Source organism: Etheostoma cragini, chromosome 8 (genome assembly GCF_013103735.1).
Source record: "Etheostoma cragini isolate CJK2018 chromosome 8, CSU_Ecrag_1.0, whole genome shotgun sequence".
NCBI classification, from domain to species: domain Eukaryota; kingdom Metazoa; phylum Chordata; class Actinopteri; order Perciformes; family Percidae; genus Etheostoma; species Etheostoma cragini.
Genome location: NC_048414.1, coordinates 18708693 through 18723408, shown reverse-complemented (window position 1 = coordinate 18723408; position 14716 = coordinate 18708693). Strand labels below are relative to the sequence as shown.

Below are 14716 nucleotides of genomic sequence, written 5' to 3'. Positions count from 1 at the left end.
ATACTTGTGTTACCAGAAACATTGAAACGCGTTAATGGACCACAAGTGGCACAAATATTGGTTCCGCTCTGTGCTCGGTCGTACTGTTTCGACGTTACACCAACATGTCCACGCTAGTCTGACAGTTGTAGCTAAATGACCGCTGGGATGGAAATGTGTCATTCGTGAATATAAAACTTCAATGCCGCAGTATACGTAGCACCGCATTCAAATAGAGGGTTCGGGGACTTTAATCAAACAATGGCTCGCGTTGTGAGAGGGTTTCGGACTCTGCGGAATCACTGGAAGAAGTCCACATTTGCTGTGTGCGTCCTGTCTTACGGGGGATACTGGCTGTATGGTAAACACTGGTAAGTAGTTCATGTTATGGTATTTCCTCGTATTAGATCAATTGCGTTTATTTTACTGCGAAGCACTTTGTGCCTGGTGTCTGTGAAATGTGCTAAATAAAACGTTGCTTGCTTGCTAGATTAAGTGCAGGTGTGTCTTAAATTGTGTCTTGTATCTTCTCAGTGACAACGTTTTGCGGAGGGAGGCTTGTCTAGTGGCCAGGGTAAGACATCAAGTATTTATGTACAGACATTGTCATCATTTAAACCAAAACCTTCTTAAAGTGCCTTTAGTCCTAATCGCCGTCATCATCCCAATGTCTGTCAGGAATTTGGACGTCAACAAATAGCACCACAGGAGCGGCTGAGGAAAGCAACAGTGATCTTGAACCCTGCAGCTTGTAGTGGGTAAGAAGACAGACATCTTAAAAACCTGTCATTGACAGTTTTGTCTGGACTTCAGAAAACAGTCTTTCCTGGCATGTTTCCAACTCCCTCTCTTAATCTTCCCCAGGAAAGCCAACAACCTGTTTGAAAAGAATGCTGTACCTATTTTACACCTGGCTGGTGTGGAAATTACAATAGTAAAGGTATGTTTAGCTTTTTTCTCCCCTTAGACTTAGTCTGTATTATTCTAGTAAATATCCTATTGTGTAACACCATGATTTTATTACCTGTTTACAGACAGATTATGAGGGCCAGGCAAAAAAACTAACGGAGCTCATGGAACAGACAGACATGCTGATCGTGGCCGGAGGGGATGGCACTTTGCAGGAAGTCGTCACAGGTTTACTGCGAAGGCCAGATCAAGTGGGTGTCACATAGTTATGTGTTGACGCGTCACCAGTGTTTGATTTAGGGTTAATTGCAGAACAAGATTAAAGAAAACTGAATCTTCCAAACGTCTCTCTTAATGATGGATGATTTATGACCACAGGACACAGTCTGTAACACACCGATTGGATTCATTCCACTGGGCTCTCACAACTCCCTGAGTCCAAGTCTTCACCTCCTCAGTGACAACAAGGTCAAGTAAGTATCTCTTCAACATTATGCTGACACAGATCCAGGTGTTATCATCACACAATCTCCTAACCTGTGATAACATGTGCACGGGATGGGTCTCACTTGCTAAATATATGTATATGGGTATGGTATGTGTTTCTTTATTAAGTAGCTAAAACCCATTTTTTCCAGAGACATTACATCAGCAACACTGTCCATCTTGAAAGGAGAAACTGTACCTCTGGATGTGCTACAAATCAAAGTGAGGACCTGGTTCTGTTTACTATAAATCATCCAAGTTATGAACAAAGTATTTGTCTTGAATGCAGATATTGATTTAACAAATATATAATATCACACTTATATACTACTATGTCTTTCTTCATCAAATTGGATAAGGACGTTTTAGATGATTATAGTTTTTTTTTAGTAATGCGGTGAGATATTATGTGTCAGAACTTGGATAGGAATTTGTGTATGTGTGTATGTGTGTGTGTGTGTGTGTGTGTGTGTGTGTGTTTCTAGGGGGAAAAGGAGCAGCCAGTATTTGCTCTGATGGGACTACGTTGGGGTGCTTTTAGAGACGTGGCTGCAACAATTAGCAAGTGAGATTACACGATTGGTCACTCAGATTATAACTATGACATCATTTTCCCATACAAAGGAGTAATTAACCATATTTCCCCATAGATATTGGTACCTTGGACCACTGAAGACAAAAGCAGCACATTGGTTTAGTACTCTACGGGTAAGGCTGTGTTTGTTTTTGACAGTATACTGATTCAATGTTGGGCTTTCATAAAATATCTGATATTGGAAAGCAACATCAGCTATGTGATAGAGATTCCTCCCTGGTATGAACATCTTTTTTAAATTCTTTTGCTTCAATTCAAAGTACATTTTCAGAGGAAGTGTATGTGGCAATAATTGCCTGTTTGTAATTGAGTACCTGATCAGTTGTTGCATCGAGTCTTACATAAGTGTCGGTTTCAGTGTAATCCTAGTATCATATAATGACTAAATGCTGCTATAAGAGTTTTCCATCCTGCCAAAAATATATGCTGTAAGTAAATCATAAATATAATCCATAATCTATAAATCCAATCATATCCGTGGTCTATGAGATACTGTAGAGTTATATGAGGTTATTGATGTATTTCACGTCTCCCCCTGCTTCCTTGTCACCAATGACTGTTATAATTCGGTGGCTGCTGATTAGGATTTTAATCTTACTCTGTTGTAAATCTCTCAGGAGTGGCCCCTGGCCCGGGACGTCTCAGTGTCCTACCTGGATCCCAGCCTCCGGCCCCCTGACCTGCCATCTCAGAAGCCCCCCAGACCCAGCCTGCTCCACCGCATCATCCGCAGGCTGAAAAACCGCTGGAACCCTCCTGTCGAAGGTAGCGCGTGTCACTATGTTGATACTTTTGGATCATAACATGGCAACACGCAACCAAATCCCAACAGTAAAAGACTGAGTTGTATTGTGCGTGTGTGCGTGTGCAGAGCCTCCAAAAGTGGAAGAACCAGAGCAGTGGAAGGAGGAGCAGCTGTCGACGTTGGAGCTGTTTATTCAAACGCACAACAAGAACCCAGTCGAGAGGGTCAGTCCAAAATCAATTGAATGGTGACGTGATCCCATTTAACCCCACATGCCTTTTTTTCTTTCCAGATTTTTGTAAACTAATTGTTTCTATTTATTTGAACTTTCAGCGCATAAATGACTCCCTGATGATCTGTGCGGAACCGGACAACTTGACGGTGGGCGAGTACATCACAGTCGGGTTAGTAGAATGAGTTTTTTTATTTATTTTTTATAAATCTGCTGCAAACCGAAAACATTATTGAGGATATATAGGCTACATGATATAAAAGTTCTTGTTTAAGTAAAAGAATTTAAAATTTCCTAATTATAGAAATAAAAAAGAAGAGGACCCCACTGTGTTCACTAAGGACTCCACAAAACTGGAAGCCAGTGCTTGCCGGCTGCAGCTGCCAGAGGTCAGTAACCCTGAGATGGTTCAATCCTATTGTATTGTTCCACTTCAAAGCACATCAATACAATTTTAGGCATTGTGCGTCCGATATTAGTCAGTTTACTACGGGAGCTGAGAACGGACGTGCTGGCAATTGAATTTTTTTTTATGTCGTTGTCTTGGGATCACATGCCTTATCTCGAGATAATCAACCCCTTAATACAAAACAAAGGGTTGATTCCTCTTATTCGGGCCTTCTTAATGTTCTTAATGTAACCACGGGGCAGGAGCGCCATGCCAGTCGTCCACTATGGTAAACGTCCCAGATGCAGCTGACTGTGATGGACTTGGGGAAGTTAGCGGAACGATGCATGGTTCTCAAAATAAGGTGTTGACAAAGGGCATAATACAAAATATATATTTGGAAATATAATTAATTGGACTATAGTCACAAGAAGTGTCCCGTGTAAACTAAACAGAAGATACCACTAAATTGTGAGGAAATGTCTTCAGTCTTTGAGTTCTGGATTGCTGGAGAGAAATTAAATGAAAGGTCCTATGACATGCTGCTTCTTGGAAGCTTTTGTATAAGCCTTAGTGGTCCCCTGATACTGTATCTGAAGTCTCTTTCCTGAAATGATTTGAGTTGAGGACATCTTTGACTAAATGCAGACACAGAATCAAGTAATTGTACTCAATGAAGAGATATGCCAAATTCAAAGACACATATTTGTACCGTGAAAATATCATAGATTACCTTATTAACTCAAGATAACAAAGTTTAAGATAACAAATTAACTAAATTGTGTTCTCAAGCTAACTTATAAAAAATGCAAATAAAAATTCAAGCGTAGCTGTCCTCAGCTTCCGTTTTTACTTGTTAAGCTCTATATGTAAGTTTTTTTTTTAACTTTACGTCCTGACGCCGCAGAGTGCCGCTGGCTTCTACAACATCGACAACGAGGAGTATGAAGCCATGCCTGTAGAGATAAAGCTGCTGCCAAGAAAACTACGCTTCTTCATCAGTGCAGAACGCAGAGAGCAACTCCTCTTACAGGTGCAGTGATGAAACAACATGTAACCAGAAAGAAAACAAGATCAGAAAGACAAAAACGGATTCCAAGAGATTCACAAAAGAAAAGAACCAGCTGCCATGAGTCTCTGAGGTCATTTTGAAAACGGATGTCTTCATTGCCAGCAGTTTTAAATGCTCATGAAGTACTAATGGAATGTTTTGCTACATGTAAACATTGATAGAATATTCAGTTTATTATAGTACATGCTGTTGTATATTAAAGGACCAAGGCTTTGTTTCTTTAAGCCAGTAACCCATGTACAGGTTGTCTTACAAACTGGCTTTATGTTTACTGAATGGTTTACTGTTGCCATCACATTTGAACTTGGTCAATAAAAATTATGAATGTCAAGTGTTTTTTTGTTTACCAGTTTTTGGGTTTGGAAAAGGAGTACAGACGTGTACAGATGGCTAGGGGTTAGGGCGCAAAATAAAGTTAATAGACAGAGATGGAAATGACAAGAAATTATAAGTAGCCATGCACATAAAGCAGTCTGAAGTGTAGGATGGGAAAATGTTATGTTAGAGTGGTGTTACGTAAGTGATTTCCTTTTCACATCAGTGCTTTGAGCTGGCTGAATAGCCACTGGGGCTCAGTAGAGAATGGCTAGGTTGTAGGTTTATACTGAAGAAAATAAGGATGCTGCAACATTCTGAATGCGTTGCAAATGCCCTACATCTTGGACCAGAGCAGCACTTCATAGCCCTTAAATTGCCTCCTTGAATCCACTACTTGCTACTACTTACTCTCCCACCGAGGAGATGTGAGGCAACAAGCAAATCTGTTCTTAGACGGATGAGATATCCTTTCCGCTGAAGCATCATATTAATTTGTCAGCTGGATGGACAGAGTTAACAACTCCTTCAGTGGCAAGCCTTCTGGAAAGGCTGCTGTAGTGAATCCTTGCCTACAGCTCCTCGGTGATCCCTCCTCTATGGTCGCTCCTCGGGTCAGAAATAAGAGCTTTGAGACAGCCTTCACAGAGGAGGGACAGAACAATTTCCCGATTCCACTGAGGACTCAAGGAGCTATTAAATAAGGGCCATGAGATGGAGCCCAGGAGTTGGGCAGACTCCTTGCTGAGGCTGGGTCTGATATGACAGATGGTGAAGAGCAATTCTGCAGAACTAAATAAATGCCTCTTGTAATATCTTTTTTGTTCAGGAAAACAAAGGGAGGCTCTTGTTTTCTTTGTTGTGGCGGACAAAAACTATTGCAGGGGAATGACAGTGGTTAAATAAGTACCGCTACCATTCTATAAATAAGTTACAATTGTCTCCTTGTCAGCCAATGTGAAAGCGCCAGTAATAAAGTAGCTGTCTTGTCCAGATGATCCTGAAAGCAGTGATCCTGCTCAGGGAAGGAAGAGAGGTGTAGGTAGAGTAGGATTAAGAAGGGAATAGAGGAAACTAGTTATGCAAGGTTAGAAACAGAGGATTAGGTAACACCTAAACTGTATAATTGTTTTAATATTTTACAATGGCAGTACAGTGAAATGAACAGTTGCTCATGCTATTGAGTTTGTGTGTACACTACTGACATCTCTTACAGTGTTTGACATTAGTAAAGGTGAAGACATATTTGTTATTTTGTGAAAACTCTTGATTTACATTACAATCAAGAAGGAAACCGTCACACTACTTAGACGTGTCACTGCACACGTGCAATACTTTTTCCGTCTATGACATTCAGTAGAGTGACACACTGTACAAAGGACTCATTTAGTTAATGCTGGTACACATCTGTGAACGACTCCGCAAAGAAGGCATTTTCTACAGTGGTGTGTTGTGTACATTCCCTTATACAGTTAACATACACCTGTAAAGCAAACACCATTAGAGGCAAGAGCATATGTCTACTGACATGAAACAGACCAGCCAGAGTCAACAGGTTTCACTGGAGACAGTAAGGTGAGGTTATACAAAAGTGCGTAGGACAATGTACTTAATCTGCCAGCAAATACTGTTGACGTACATACAGTTAAGACTCGGAAACTGCTGTAGTAAATTTGAGAAATTCCCATTTGCTTAAGGCCCCATTTAAACAACAAAGCCTCTCTTTCAGATACACTACTAGGTGTAGTGTCTTTATTTTGTTTTTAATGAACCCAGAAAACATATTGAGGGGTCAAGTCAAATGACAGACTATCACCTGGGGATTAGCCCCCAGAAGATCATTTTTGAAATGTGATGAGGAAATAAAAATGAATATTTTTAGACTTGTGAAATGTGTAAAAGAAATTACATATCGTTTTAGCTTAGCATCGGTGCGGGGGGGGCCACGGGCAGGCTGAGAACCACTATTCCATATTTGTACGAGGCAAACAGGAGCTGGATTAACTCAATAGGACTGTGATGGAAGGACTGGGGAAATCTCCAAAAGCATAAAGAGATCTTTGTCAGGGACATTGAAGCTGATCAATAAGTCAACTACAAATGGCTCCATCAAGGACTCTTCACTCAACGCGACCACCGAACATATATTGGCTTTTGTTAAGGAACCAGCCTGTGGCTCTCTCTCTCTCTCACACACACACACACACGCACACGTACACGCACACGCACACGCACACGTACACGTACACGTACACGTACAGTTAAGCATGATCACTTTGTGGATTAGGAAATGGTCCGTGGACATGGTGCAGCATTCAAAATAGGTTAGTGTTATAAAGTCACATTCATGTACAATTCAAGACACCTCAGCTTAAGGTAAAACACGTAACAAAACAAAGTTCCCAGAACACCCCCATCACTAGCACTTTAGACTGTGATCAAAACACAGAAACACACTATATTAGATCTATACCTCGTGTTGAAGGTGCATAAAAAGGAGACCAAAGTGTTTTACAGCTTTTCCCTTCTCATTCTGTGAGTCACCGTAATATTTAAGCATCCCCATTATAAAAAAGAGGATATCACACTCATTAACAAACATCCTCACCTCTCACTTTCAGTTGTGAAAGAAATAGTAAAAAACTGGAAAACAAATGTACATGAGGAAGGCTGATTTTAACTAGCACAGACTCCTATTGCTTCTTTGAAAGGCAAATAAAAAAAAAAAAATATTTACTTAACATAATCATCCAAGTACGTTACTACAGCAGGATGAAATTGTTGCACATTATGTTGGCTAGAATCTTCTATAAAACCTTTTGAAGCGTTAAAACCTCCTTGTTTTGTCAGACAAACCGTACGTAAGTGCAAACAAAAAGCTGCAGGATTGTGAATGCTTCAATGACTTCTTCACTGTGATGGGTGCAGTGGAGAACGACCAATAATCCTGCTGCGATGACCGTACCTGACCAAGACTTCCATGCCTTTATCCTGTGCTTCAGCCCTGGCCACTTCAAGTCTAACAAGCGCACACAACACTTATTTCTGACAAAAAACACAAGTGAGGGACATAAGATGTGAGTGGCTTCAAGACTACGCAGCTGCCAAGCAGTGCTGTAGGCCAGTCAGGTGTTCAGCTGCCGCTGCGGACCAGTGCACCAACGTCAAGCGTCCTCATCATCCACACTGTTTGGAACCAGTCTCAACAGGTCAGATGAGACACGCACAGAGGGAAAATAGACACCCAGGTGGGAACATTGGGCGACAGATGGAGGTCCCAGGGTGGAGGCGGTGTCTTTGGTGTCTTGGAGTGTGTGTGTAGGCCTTGAAGGCACAAATATCCAGTGGCGTTCCGGGTTTCTAGGGGGGGCTCAGGGGCAGCAGAGGTTGTCTATGACCAGCGTGACGTCAATACCGTAAACCTCCAGCAGGTCGAACAAGAAGGAGCGGTCACCCTGGGGATCCAGCCCCATGGCCCTCACGTGTTCAGAGGTGAGGGTGGGGTCGGAGCTCGCTGCTACATCTGACAGGGTCTGGAAGATGCGGTTATTCAGTTCCATGAAGAACCTAGGACAGGGTTACAGACAAGTGCGTCATGCTCTAGTCCTCCGCATCATATTAAAATGAAAAAAACAACATAATAGTACTACTCTCCTTAAACCTACTGCCTGTGAATAGGACTTGAGTCCACAAGCAGCTATGAATACACTTGTCAAGGACTCACAGAATGAAAAGATCCTCTTCATTTGATGTGCAGTCAACATCCACCTCCTGAGAGTACAGCAACATTTGCCTGAGAAAAAAAAAAAATCATCATCATCATCATATCTGACAAATAGAACTTTATGCTTCTCATTGTGCTCCTCACTGGCCAGTATATATATATGAGTGTTGATAACTCAAATATGAATGCATGTCTCACATTTGAAAAATCTGATAAAATGTAAAGTATTTCACAGTGTATACCTCTGTTCACTCAGTTTCCTGTACTTCTCCTTATCTGCTGCATTCAGTCGGAGCAGTGGCTGCAAATGGCTTCTGTGCGTTTTCACATTCTGGTTATCAACGTAGACGTCATATAGCTCCTTCTTCACCTCAAAAATCTTCTCTGTGGTGCCTTTAAAAATGATTAAAAAAAACATGCTCATATAAGGAATTGTTTCCATAGGTAACAGACAGTGGTCAATTAACCATTTTATACGGTTAATGTTTCACTCACAGGCCACGAATGACAGCTCTGTTTCCAGGGCAGTGATGTCGGCTACGTTGATGTAGAAAAAAGGCCGTAATTCAGGCACAGAGACACCAATTCCAGGTAAAGAGACATTGGCCAGGCAGCAACAGCAATACACTGAGGGAAGCATGAGAACATAGGGAATTAAACATATCCATGGCAATAAAACATAAAAGACAACACTTAGGTTGCAACATTGATACACTCATTACATCCTAACCTGTTTGTGTTACGAAAAACCGTGCAAGTGTGTGTGAGCATGTGTGTTCGAGCTTCTCACCCCTGTAGCAGACCACACCTACAGGTGGAGGGGAGAAGATGAGGATCCGTTTCCTCAGCAATGCAAACTTCCACAGCACCATTATTTGCTCCCCGAAAAACTGGATGAATTGGGACATGCAGCCAGCTGGGTGGGTGATCTGCAGGGAGAACAAAAGGGACAATTGTGTCTTTGCTATGTGTTGATGAGCAAATCTGCTATCACCAACAATATAAGTGTGTTCTGCTGCTTTCACACCTTCATTTCTGGGTGCATACAGCGGTTGATGGTGGTCACACTCCAGGTGGGGCAAGCAGTGACCAGACAGTTTCCTGCTGGGGGAAGGATGGCCTTCTTATCCTCATAGAAGGCCTCCAGTGGAGAATACTGGCCCGGACACTGTAACTGGTGTCTATGAGGCAATGGCAGGAGGAAGTGAGGGAGGAGAAGAGAGAAAGTAGAATAATGTCAGCTATTGAGTCATCCAAGCCTTTCCACATTTGTATAAAATGGCAGATTATGCTTGGTTGAGTGAATTTTAAACAAATCACATTTGCATGTTAATTATCTGTCAATGTACGACCATGAAAGCTCACAGCTGATGCCAGTGTTGAAGTCAAGTCACTAACTGTCAAGTCTGAGTCAGGTCTTGAGTCCCCAGTGTTGGAGTCCAAGTCTGAGTCACAAAAGAAGAGTCAGAGTCGAGTCGCAAGACCAGAGAATAGCGACTGGTGTCGAACTCAAAATCTGCCTTTTACACGTATAAGTAGTCAGAAACTTCCTCCAACTTCAGTGTTACTTTGTGAATGCTCGAGTCCGATTTCATAAATCCTCAAGTCCAAGTCATCAGTGCACAAGTCCAAGTCATGTCACAAGTCAAGAAAATAGCAATTCTAGACCAGGACTCGAGTACTGCATCACTGGCTCATGCAGTGTGATTCAAAAGGTTTAAACACAGTTACTAAAGCACTGTAGCTTACATCTAAAAGTATTAACTCAATCACTAACACACTATAAATGGAAGTCTATGTAGAAGCGTTGTGTATTCAGTATCAGACAATATTTTGGTCATCCATAATGCAAGATTAACGATGTGTACTCGGTTAGTAACAGTCACTTGATTTTAAATTGCATTGTGGGATAATTTGAGGCCATAAACATTACATAAATGTCACTGCTCAATGTACTATAACCACATCATTTCATTAAGTACTCATGCTTAACATACAGTACTTCAAACACAATTTGAGGCATCTGCTTGCTACTCTACAGTGACTGTAAACGAGCCACAGTAACCACACATAAACCGTAAAATAGATTTCCACATAGATTAATTCACAATCCACTTGTATTTGGAGGTAACCTGAGCCACTTGTATTTGTAAGCCTCATTTTAGACCACACACGTTACATAAATACCACTATTCTATGCAATATAACCACAACAATTCAGTACTCGTGCTTAACCTATTTCTAAAACAATCTGAGGCATCTGCTTGCATCTGTAGAGTGACTGTGAAAATAAAGCCACAGTAACCACGCATAAACCGAACAGATTACCACACAGATGAATTCACATGCACTTGTATTTGGCAGTAAACTGAGCCATTTGTATTTATAAGCCAAAACTGTGGCTGTGTCATATATTTATGCAAAGTCAATAGGGAGATCAGCTTTCGTGAGAGGACTGATGCAGAAGAGCAGAGTTACTGAAGACAAGAGAAGTCGTCAAGACTTCCACTTCCGTGCTCAGACTTCATACCAAAAACTGCATGTAAACGGGCTCTTGTGACGATTGCTGTAAACAGGACTCTGGGTTTATGTTTAATAGATGAGAAACATTTTGACAAAAGGAAGCAAGGACAGGAGGGTGCCATAAGTAGGAACATGTAAACCTTTTGGGGGGGGGGGAATAATATAGTGAACAGAAATTAAATAGGGTTGTGCAAAGGTGACAAAATAAGGAAAAAGAGACAAAAAGAGAAATATTACACGTCACACAGCATGTCTTACCTGACTTGGTTCTCCAAGAAGTGCATGTAGCGGTAGAGCAGAGTGTAGGAGGGAGACAGAATTCCCACAGACTTCATCCTGGCTCCTCGCTCCAGCTCACTCTCCACAGGCAGGTTAGCAAAACAAGCCAGCCCAAAGTAAGAGCCTTTACGGAAATATCTAGCCAAAGGCAAAACAAAGACCAGGAGTCAACACAGAGCGACAGATTTGTAACGGTGATTAAACAGACCTGTGTTCCTCTACATACTGGATTTCATGCTGATTAGTGGAGGGGGGGAGTACCTACATAAAGTCATTTGCAATCCGATGGGAACCGCTGGCAATTGACTTGAATTCAACTCCGTCTAGGTTGATGTCATGAGGCAGGCACCACTCTACCATATTCCCTGTCACACACACAAACACACACACACACACATATATATGAAAATATATAAACTCGTAAAGTTACTTCCCATTATGTCTACTTTCATCCTTGCCACTTCCTCCAATTCTGTATTTCGGTCATGTAGCAGGGACAGTAAGAAAGCACTGACTCAGCTACTGTATTATTTCTACACTATGGCTTGGTGTGTGTCGCTTGTACCCCTTCTATATGAAGCTGAAGCACTGAAATCCCAGTCTTGTTTTCAGTTCTAAAGACATTTCCTTTTAAACCAGCTTGGACTTTGCCCCACTCAATTCTTGCATGAGCATTAGTCCATTTTTAAAACCAGGAAGTTCATTTCTTTTGGAGGTGTTGCCCCACCAAATTTAGGGTTATTTCAACACTGTGGGTTGATTGTGAATTTAGTAGATGTTGGTAGGGTCTTGACATTTGACATGTTTCACCATCCCTACTTGAACTGATAGGGCCATACACCTGTCACCTGTCACACCTGCCCGCCCCCCATGACTTGGTAACAGCCTACAGTTCACTAAAGCACATCAGACATTCCAAGATGACAATAGGATAATAAATTCAAGAAATGTAGGCGTCCACTTTAAACACGAGATAAACGATCAGATGCTCTTGCTACAATGATTTCTTACCTGATCTTGTATCAAAGGTGACCACAAACACAGCCACGATCTGGTCTTTTTCCTCCCACTGATCCCTCGCCGAGAGGCCGGGGAAGGGAACAACGCGATCTGTACCGAGAGGCTCCGGGGGATCCCACCGGTGCCCGGAGAGCTCTGATCGCGGACGACCCGGGCTTCCGTTCCTGCTGGCAACAACAGCTGTTACACTCTTCTTCGTGGTCGGGCTGCGGGTGGTGGTGGCCGCGGTGCTCCGCCCAGTACCAGCCGCGGTCCCGGTCGGTGGACGCCGCCCGGCTGGCTGCCAACTTTTCTCCGCCGCTGCGTCCTCCTCCCTCGGCGGCGGTAGCGGGGCCGCCCGGTTCGGATACGGTGGTGGGATCTCCTCCCAGTCCAGCAGCGGGGCTCGGTCCGACTGCTTCACCATGGTGCTGGAGCCTCCAAGGACTCGGGAAGGGAGAAAGAACACTTGGATCTCCGCTGTCCAGTTGAATCGAGCACACTAAACACGCTGCTGGAGCACGATCATGGTTTCCTGCTGCTTGAGGGGTTGTTTTCTCTGAATTTGTAAGCGTGTCACATCCACTGACGGGCTGCTTTTTCCTCCGCCTACTGTCCACTGTCTACTGTTTTGATGACGTCGCTCACTTCCGCCCACGTGTCTATATTACTATTTCATACATCTAATTTGGGTTATGGGCTATTCATTTTGCCCATAATCTTAAAACAGTCGTAAGGACATTCAGCATTATTGTGTCCGTTGTACTCAAGTCTGTACTCATTCCTTCATATTTTAATTACTTTCAATTTGAATTGAATTTGTAGTTTTCTTGATAACATTATTCATAGCCTATGCATCTTTTTTATTTTTTTTTTATTAGATTTGCATAGTTTTTATGGTAACGCTGTTCAAAGTTGATTACGCATTTAACCGCCATTTTAAAGTCAGGTGTGTGGTTTAAGAACAATTCAGCCAATCAGAGAGCTAGATGTGTTAACCCGGTGCTATAGTTTATTTAAACAGGAAGTCATTTACATACAGAGCGTGATATTCAAACGTGGCGGTGGAGGTACGGGATGCGACGTGTTAGTGAGTATACATGATAAACACGCATTAGTACTCAAACGTACATCATGAGGTGTATGTCATTGACCGCTTTGTGAAGCACCTGTTGAGATTTCAGATGAGTCTGAAAATTACATCACAGCTTGACTGGAAAGCTGCTGTTCAATTGCTCTACATGATAAGGAAGAAGGTCTTAAAAACAAAATCATTGATTGATTATGGGACTTCTGTTGTGGAAGTCAAAGTGGTATTATGACCCTATATCATACTCTGTAGCCTATATGGGGGCCTACTGGTACAGAGGTTGACATGTTTTGTTTCCTCATCTTCCCAAAGAGACTTAAATGCAGGCCTGGTAACAAATTTATGCATAACCTTAATCCCAAATATTAAACCGTAAAGTATGTTTTGCTAAGGTCAACACGGTCAAATGTGGGATTAAGCATTTTTAGGGAAACCTTTGCCCCAAAACTCAGGTCCCAGGCATGGCGGCGTTGTTTGACGAGATCAGCCAGCAGCTGGACTTCTCTAGCTGTGGAGAGGAGGGGAGCAGCAGTGACAACAGCTCCGATGACTGCAACTCCAGCATCCGAAGTCCCAGGATCCACAGCCCCGGCTCTGCGTGCAGGACGCCCAGGGTGCAACGCCACCGCAGTAGAAACACCACCTTATCCCCTTTACAGTGCACCAGCCCCATACCTTATGCTTCCTGGAGGAAACTGAGGCTCTGTGACTCTCCCAGCACACCCAAGGTGGGGAATGATTCAGATTGGTTGTCCCTTAGTGTGTCCCTGTGGCCTCACATGTTCTACCAGGTATTTTATAAATTTTTTCTTCTGTAGAGCCTGTTATCAAAGTCGTCCCAACCTTCCTCCAGCAGTAAGACAGGTTGCTTTCAGAGGACCCTGCGTTTCGCCTCAGCTGCTCCAAACCTCATCCAGGCACCTTTTGTCAATGTGAATCCTTTCACCCCGGACACAGTCCGCAGGAACAGCGAGCAGCAGTGGAGGAACCATTGTAGAAGTGAGGATGATTATGGGCGCAGGTACTACTGCTTTATACTGTATTGTAGATTTGTAGGGGTATTAATTGTAAACACCAGTATCTGCTAGGGCGGCACAATATGAGGAAAATATCCAATTGCGATTATTTTGACTGATGTTGGGATATAATTCCCAATATTGGAGGTAATGCTCATTTCTGTATTATTATTATTATTATTATTGTTATTATTGTTGTTGTTATTATTTATTTTTTTTGCGAGGATCTTAACTAAACAAAGATTTATTTATTTTTCTGTAGGATAGGTTTGTAGGCCGGGCTGTCTCTGCAGCACTACAATACTTAATTCAGAATGGGTTGACACATTTTTGCATTAACAAATGTCTTAAATTGTTGGTAGAT

General features: G+C 42.4%; 3 protein-coding genes across 6 annotated transcripts in view; 2 read left to right on the top strand and 1 right to left on the bottom strand.

The window, feature by feature from the left end:
* The first annotated feature begins 77 nt into the window (after nt 1–77).
* Nucleotides 78–4742, top strand: agk (acylglycerol kinase). 2 transcript variants are annotated; one of them, XM_034879057.1, is made up of 14 exons: nt 78–350; nt 514–553; nt 658–737; nt 844–919; nt 1014–1139; nt 1267–1361; nt 1527–1596; nt 1860–1939; nt 2025–2082; nt 2587–2734; nt 2841–2938; nt 3048–3118; nt 3251–3339; nt 4246–4742. In XM_034879057.1, the coding sequence occupies exons 1-14, from the start codon at nt 241–243 to the stop codon at nt 4374–4376; spliced, it is 1272 nt and encodes a 423-aa protein (XP_034734948.1). In that variant the 5' UTR covers nt 78–240; the 3' UTR covers nt 4377–4742. The 2 variants fall into 2 exon arrangements, with proteins under 2 accessions (XP_034734948.1, XP_034734946.1); XM_034879055.1 differs by having other exon boundaries at nt 79–350; nt 3251–3335; nt 4242–4742.
* On the bottom strand, nt 1810–13024 carry dennd11 (DENN domain containing 11). 3 transcript variants are annotated; one of them, XR_004657613.1, is made up of 10 exons: nt 12259–13024; nt 11513–11612; nt 11227–11385; nt 9473–9626; nt 9236–9374; nt 8941–9072; nt 8688–8838; nt 8446–8514; nt 8043–8288; nt 1810–1838 (listed from the first exon to the last, which is right to left on the bottom strand). XR_004657613.1 is itself a non-coding variant. In XM_034879054.1 (9 exons), the coding sequence occupies exons 1-9, from the start codon at nt 12671–12673 to the stop codon at nt 8093–8095; spliced, it is 1515 nt and encodes a 504-aa protein (XP_034734945.1). In that variant the 5' UTR covers nt 12674–13022; the 3' UTR covers nt 5805–8092. The 3 variants fall into 3 exon arrangements, 1 of the variants encoding a protein (XP_034734945.1); XR_004657612.1 differs by having other exon boundaries at nt 1816–1852; XM_034879054.1 differs by lacking the exon at nt 1810–1838 and having other exon boundaries at nt 5805–8288; nt 12259–13022.
* Nucleotides 13025–13249: 225 nt separating this feature from the next.
* Nucleotides 13250–14716, top strand: part of wee2 (WEE2 oocyte meiosis inhibiting kinase) — a 4239-nt gene continuing 2772 nt past the window's right edge. Inside the window, exons 1-3 of the mRNA XM_034879089.1 lie at nt 13250–13336; nt 13784–14064; nt 14155–14380. Coding sequence (XP_034734980.1) covers nt 13324–13336; nt 13784–14064; nt 14155–14380 — 520 coding nt within the window. The 5' untranslated portion in view covers nt 13250–13323. The remainder of the gene's footprint in view (nt 13337–13783; nt 14065–14154; nt 14381–14716) is intronic.